This window comes from Accipiter gentilis, chromosome 24, assembly GCF_929443795.1.
Source record: "Accipiter gentilis chromosome 24, bAccGen1.1, whole genome shotgun sequence".
Classification (NCBI taxonomy): Eukaryota; Metazoa; Chordata; class Aves; order Accipitriformes; family Accipitridae; genus Astur; species Astur gentilis.
The window spans coordinates 3,057,785-3,064,547 of NC_064903.1; the positions used below are offsets into that span (position 1 = coordinate 3,057,785).

Here is a 6,763-nt window from a genome sequence, read left to right on the forward strand (position 1 = left end):
CCGGAAAAATAATCGTGTCTTTGGGATTTGTTCCTTTCCAGGCTGATCCTTTCCCAAACAAGTCAGGAAGGAAGCCCTGGGGGTGGGGGGGTGGGTGCTATGGTGTGGTGTGGGGGACAGAGCCCCCCCCCCTCCCCATCCTAGGGCAGGTCTCCCCACGCAGGAGGGTGGGTGCCGGGCCGGGCAGCCCACGCGAAGCCCCTGGGTGTTGATCCTCCTCATCCCAGCTTTTACTCCGGCCGGAGGAAAGCCCGTGTGGGGCGAAGGCTCTGGGGTGTGATGTCTCCCATGCGGGGGGATGCATCTCCCCCAGCCTGGTTGCACAGGCCCCCCCCGAGCACCCCCGGCCGCCGGTTCCTGGGGGTGCCAAGGGACCGGTGCTGCTGTCCCTGAGCGTTGTCCTTGAAGAGCGGGGCAGCCGAGCCACGCCACGCAGGATCGCCGCCCCCCTCCCTTCAGATCCACCGCGTCCCTCGGCACAAGCGGTAAAAATAAACCTTGCCCGGCCGCCTTTGCGAGCCGCCGGGGCCTGGCCGGCACCCAAGCTGCATCCGCAAAACGATGCAGGTACGGAGGGCCCCGACCTTGGGGAGGTGCGTCGGGGTGGCGGGAGAGCTCATGAATGAACGACGGGGCGGGTGCGCGCGCGGGTGCGTTGCATGGGTGCGTTGCACGGGTGCGCGCATGGGTGCGCGCACCCCCTCGTGCCTGCGGGTGTGGACGTGGATGTGGAGCAGGGAGCCAGCCTTGTTGTTATTCTGATCACAGCGGCTCTGATTCACAGACTTGGATCATGAATATAAGTGAAGACTTTGACGTCAGAGTTGAGATTTATCAGCAGATCCAATGGGGCAGGAATATTAAGTGCAAGTCGATGCCAGCTATCTGCCAACGTTATTAGCAATGCTCACCGAGGAATGAGGCTTAACACCAAGGACTGGAAGGACTGGGAAGGAAAAAAATAAAAACGGGGGGAAGCAAGCTGATCCTCGAGCATTAAAGCCAGGTAAAACAACAACCCCCGGCGGTGGCGGCTGCCCCCCGGGCTGGGCTGCATGCGGGAAGGGGCGATGCTGGGGGCCAGCGGCAGGCAGCGGGCGGCAGGCAGACCCCCCCCCCCGACCTTCACACCTCGGCTGCCCGGCCCGGGGTGTGCGTGTGTGCGTGCGGGGAACGACACGGATTTACTCTGCAAAGGGGGAGCGTGTCGAGCAGGGCAGGATCTTGCAGCTGTTTGCGGAGCATCCTGCACCAGTCTTTTCCAAAGGAAGGGAAGGGAGGGAGAAAGGAGAAAGTTAACGCAGGCTGTCCCTTGCCGCTGCCTTCTCGTTTCATCAGCGGCTCCGCATACATGCAAGGGCTGGCCTATTAATAGTATTTATTTTTACTCGCTGCACGCAAAAAAGAAAGGGCTGCGGGGGGGGGGGGTGGGGGTGGGGGGAAGAGGAGGGCGTTTTGCGCTATAAATAGGCTGCAAAAGGTAGCCGTGCCCCGGGGAAGGGAGGAGGACGGGGCAGCGGGGGTGGGGGGGTGCGGAGGGGGGGTGCGCAGCGGCTGCGGATCCTGCGCAGGGCCGGGCCGGGTGCGGGGCAGAGCGCATGGAGGCTGGTGCCGGCAGCGGAGCGCTGAGTTGTGTTCGGCCTCAGCCCGTCGGGAGGAGCGGGAGCTAGCGGCGAGGCTTCCCCCCACCCGGGCGAGGGGTGCGTGTGGGGCTGGGGGGGGACGGGACCCCGGGTCGGGGGGGGGGGGGGGGGGGCGGAGGGGTGTGTGTGTGTGTGTGTGTGTGTGTTTGTGTTACTCCCTGGGGAAGCCGCAGTCGGGCTGGGGGGAGGAGGACGGGGATGCGCCCTGCGGCGGCCGGGGGCGGCCCGGTGCGGGGCTCGGTGCGGGGGTCCCGGGGCTCGGTGCGGGGCTCGGTGCAGGAGTCCCCGGGTTCGCTGCGGGGGTCCCGGGCTCGTTGCGGGGGTCCCGGGGCTCGGTGCGGGGGTCCCGGGCTCGGTGCGGGGCTCGGTGCAGGAGTCCCCGGGTTCGCTGCGGGAGTCCCGGGCTCGTTGCGGGGGTCCCGGGGCTCGGTGCGGGGGTCCCGGGCTCGGTGCGGGGCTCGGCGCGGAGGTCCCCGGGTTCGCTGCGGGGGTCCCGGGCTCGTTGCGGCGATCCCGGGGCTCGGTGCGGGGGTCCCGGGGCTCGTTGCGGGGGTCCCGGGCTCGCTGCGGGGCTCGGTGCGGGAGTCCCCGGGCTCGCTGCGGGGGTCCCGGGCTCGTTGCGGGGCTCGGCGCGGGGGTCCCGGGCTCGGTGCGGCGGTCCCGGGGCTCGGCGCGGGGGGTCCCCGGTGGCGGTGGCGGGGCTCGGCGCCCGTCCCCGGTGCCGGCCGCCCGCTGACGGCATCCCTCTCCCCCTCTCTCCCCAGCGATGCTGCACGGCCCCGCCGCCATGGGGGAACCGTGGCAGCCGCAGCCGCAGCAGCAGCGGCTCCCGGGGCTCGGCAACGCCTCGGAGCCCAGCGCCTGGCCGTCGGCGGCGGCCGGCGGGCCGGGGACGGCGGCGCCGGGCGGCGGAGGCGGCGGAGGCGGCGGCGGCGGCGGAGGCGGCGGCGGCGGCGGGGTCGGGGCCGGCGGCGGGGCCGGGGCCGGGGCCGGGGGGGCCGTGAGCCCCTGGGACATCGCGCTGTGCGCGACGGGGACGGCGGTGGCGGGGGAGAACGCGCTGGTGCTGGCCGTGCTGTTCTACACGCCGAGCCTGCGGGCGCCCATGTTCCTGCTGATCGGCAGCCTGGCCCTGGCCGATCTGCTGGCCGGGCTGGGGCTGGTGGCCAACTTCGCCGTGCGGTACCTGCTGCGGCCGCCCAGCGAGGCGGCGGAGCTGGGGGCGGCGGGGCTGCTGCTGGCCGCCTTCTCCGCCTCGGTCTGCAGCCTGCTGGCCATCACGGTGGACCGCTACCTGTCGCTCTACAACGCCCTCACCTACCACAGCGAGCGCACGCTGGGCTTCACCTGCGCCATGGTGCTGCTGATGTGGGTGCTGTGCCTCGGCGTGGGGCTCCTGCCCCTCCTGGGCTGGAACTGCCTGCGGGACCAGAGCGCCTGCAGCATCCTGCGGCCCGTCACCAAGGACAACGCGGCGGTGCTGGCCGTCACCTTCCTGCTCCTCTTCGCCCTCATGATGCAGCTCTACCTGCAGATCTGCAAGATCGCCTTCCGGCACGCTCAGCAGATCGCCGTGCAGCACCAGTTCATCGCCACGGCGCAGGCCACCTCCACCCGCAAAGGGCTCTCCACCCTCTCGCTCATCCTCGGCACCTTCGCCCTGTGCTGGATCCCCTTCGCCATCTACTCCTTGGTGGCCGACTCCAGCTACCCCGTGGTCTACACCTACTCCCTGGCGCTGCCCGCCACCTGCAACTCCCTCATCAACCCCATCATTTACGCCTTCAGGAACCCCGACATCCAGAAGTCGCTCTGGCTGGCCTGCTGCGGGTGCGTCCCTTCCACCTTCTCCTCCAGACCAAGGACATCCAGCGACGTGTGAGGACTGGGCGCGCAGCCCGACGCGCTCCCTCGCTCTCCTCCTTTTTCCCCTCTGTCCTTATCGTTTCCTACCGGGGGGAACCCCGCTCCCCCCCCCTGCACCCCCCCCCCCCCCCCCCGGCCAGCACATCTCCTTCCATGAAAAGGTGGCCAAAAAAAGAGAAAAAAGGGAAAGGGAAAAAGAAGGGGGAAAGAAAGAGAGAGAGAGAGAGAGTAGGATGAGAATGGTTTCCTTTAGAAATGTTATTTTCTTACACATTTTATTTTTTATTTAAAAACACAAAACACAAAAAAAAAAAAAAAAAAAAGAAAAGAAAAGAAAAAAAATAATTCTCCGTACGATGGCGTTTGTCTCCTCTCGGGGTAAGGAGCCAGGGAAGCAGCGGGCTTGCCGGCCCTGGCCGGGTGGCTTCCACCCCCCCCCGGGGGGCAAGTCCCACATGGGGGGTCGGGTCCCCTCACGGCGGGGCTGGTCCCCACGCGTGGGGTTGTTGTGCGGGGCGCCCACCCCCCTAAAATCAGGTCTCGCAATGCTATGCAATAATCCGGGGGGGGCCGGGGAGGGGGTGGCGGCGTTCAGCACCGCCGGGGCGGACAGCTCCGGCTCGGGGCGGGGGGGGGCGGCCCGGAGGAGCGCAGGGAGCTTGGGGGGGCGGGGGTGGAGGGGACCTTTTTTTGGGGGGGGGGGGGACGGGACGGACACGATGCCTCTCTGTTTGCGAAGCACTTTGAGAAGCTGCGGGGCGAAAAGCACTTTAGGGTATGGCTGTTGGTTTGGGCTGTCGCAGGGATGGGGGTAGCCGGGGAATACATATATCCCCCCCCCCCCCCCCCCCCCCAAAAAAAGAAAAAGAGAAAAAATTTAAAAAAAGGTGACGGCGGGCAGGGTGGGGGCTCACGGTGTGCCCCGAGGCTCGGGGGAGGCCGAGGAAGGGCTTTCCTGCCCGGTTTGGGGGCCTGGGGTGATGCGCTCCCCCCGGCTGCGCTCGCTTCCACACTGAGCCTTTCCGTGGGGTGGGAATTTCAGCCAAAGACGGGTCCGGGCTTGCTGGGGTCCCCTAGAGGGGAGCCTCTGCCATCACACGTCTTATTCTGGATGCTACCAGTTTGATTTGCTTCATTAGAGAAGCTAGGGTACCCTCACCCCCCTCTGCTGTATCGTGTGCTTTGTGGTGTTAGTGAGGCCATGATGAAGTGTCCTTTAGCTTGTGCTTTCTTTTGGCCGTGAAGTGGAATAGGGCATTCGCTTAAAAAGCAAGCGAGAAACCAGGCAACCTTCAGAGAGGTGGCAGGGCTTGGGGTGAAACGTCGAGGGTGGCTCAGGGCAGAGGTGGTGGGCGCTGCTTTGGGGCCAGGCAGGTGAAGAGCTCAGTGGTTGCAGCAGGAATCCCCCGCCGGGCAGCTGAGCCTGGCGTCCCAAACGTGTTCCTCTCCTTTAGAGAAAGATGCTGTCATCTCCAGCCCCCGAAATGCCCCTCTTCAAAGCAGGAGCTAGGTTCTGCTGCACCACGGACCAAACAGACGATGGTTCCTATCGACACCACCGCCACCAAACCACAGCATGGGTACACCGTGGTTTCGTGGCAGACGGAAACGTTCTTGCTTTGTGAGGCTGTAGTGGGTACGAAGCCACTTTATGGCTGGGTACAGACACAACTGTATTTTCTCTCTGGATCTGTGCAATGAATTTCTCGCTCCTCAGAGCTAAGTGCACATGAGAAAGCTATGAATCTCCAAAGTGTGCCTGGGGCTTGGACTTATTGTCTGCCTTTGAAAGGTGGCCAGTCTCTCTCTTGGTTTTTTTTTTGTTGGGGTTTTTTTTTCATTTCCTTTCTCTTTTGAATACCTTTGGCAATGGGCAGTAGGCACAATGTTGAATCAGCAAATGTTTAACAGTAAATATATATATATATATATATATAAGAAAGTCATATATATAAAAACACTTTTCTCTGCTCATTTTACTTCTTCTGGTTTCTGTAAGTGCAGCCAGGTCCCTGCAGTTCCTCATTTTGAAAACTCAAGACAGAGTTAGTTTAAACCATTTTTGGAACATTGTGAACATTTTGAAATGTTTTTATACAACCCTATCTAGAAGACAGTATTTGTTTCTCTGGACAGCTCATTTTGTATCTTTAAATGAAATATAGTATTAACTAATCAGCTCTAGAGAAACCTTGACATGAAAAAAGTGGCATATTTCTGTGCTTTCCAGTCAGTTCCCTATTGCTGAAGATTTTGGTTTCAACAATGTTCTTTTTAGAGCTTAATTGTATACTTGAACCTCGTCACAGTTCGAAGGATCCATTGATAGGCTTTGACAAAGGCATACAAGGGTCAGTGGAAAATAATTTTCCCCTGTGGCCCTCCACAGCAGTAGGAGAGAGATTTGGGATATGAGGAGCTACAGCTGAGGATACGGTCCCTACCAGACAGCTAAGTTCCAGAGGCGGTGGAGATGTCCTCACTGAAATGCTTGGTACTCGCCCAGACACATGTACAGCAACTTTGTCGAAGGCAAACTCTGGGGCCTAAATTCTGGTCTTTGCACTAAGGAGACTTCCATTCTGCTGCACTAATCCAACTCACGGTCTGTATCAAGATGTGGCGCGAGTATATTGCATGCTCACGTGTAGTATAAAATGCCGATCCAATTTTTTTCAAGCGATGGTCTGGGATCTCTCTCTTGGAGACTGTTAAAGGCAGGCACGGAAGTTGTTAAAAACACTTGATAGGCTTCAGGAAAAGTCGCAAGAAATCTCCTCTAAAGAACATTTTGATAAATTGGCATTTTTGCAGTCTTTCCACTAAAAAAAAAATACGTATTTTTATAGGTGTTCTTTGCTTTGCTGGTTTCCCTCCCCTTTTTCATGAGTGGAAAGAGGGGAAAACAAGGGGAAGTGAGGAAGACGATAGCTAGGTATGAGTTCACCTGCCATGCATTGCGTTGTGGAAATCTCTGACCATTTTACCGCACCTATGTTGTGGAGAGTTGTTTTTTTCCTAAAGAAAATCTTTTACTGGAAAACGTTTTGAGTGACAATGTTGGCCTTCAGTGAGGACGTTGGATGTTGGAGCCTCCTTATGTTGGACATCAGGAGAGCTAACTTAAAACCTTAAATGCTTACCAAGTTAGTAGCTGTGTGCAGGATGGGAATGCCCTGGTGTCCTTCAGTGCTGGTTTGGGATGTGTTTAGTACAGAATATAGGGCCTGACTTTGGATGAGGTTGTGGTGCCA

At 60.3% G+C, this 6,763-nt stretch overlaps 1 protein-coding gene across 2 annotated transcripts; it reads left to right on the forward strand.

Annotated features, from left to right (window-relative positions):
- Positions 1-510: 510 nt before the first annotated feature.
- Positions 511-4,057, forward strand: LOC126050145 (G-protein coupled receptor 12-like). 2 transcript variants are annotated; one of them, XM_049827654.1, is made up of 3 exons: positions 511-567; positions 769-1,006; positions 2,408-4,057. In XM_049827654.1, exon 3 carries the CDS (start codon positions 2,410-2,412, stop codon positions 3,523-3,525), a length of 1,116 nt encoding a protein of 371 aa, XP_049683611.1. In that variant the 5' UTR covers positions 511-567; positions 769-1,006; positions 2,408-2,409; the 3' UTR covers positions 3,526-4,057. The 2 variants fall into 2 exon arrangements, with proteins under 2 accessions (XP_049683611.1, XP_049683612.1); XM_049827655.1 differs by lacking the exons at positions 511-567; positions 769-1,006 and adding an exon at positions 1,563-1,700.
- The last annotated feature ends 2,706 nt before the right edge of the window (positions 4,058-6,763 follow it).

Coding starts and splice junctions, on each gene's coding strand:
- LOC126050145 (XM_049827654.1), top strand. CDS start 2,410: ATGCTGCACGGCCCCGCCGCCATGGGGGAACCGTGGCAGCCGCAGCCG.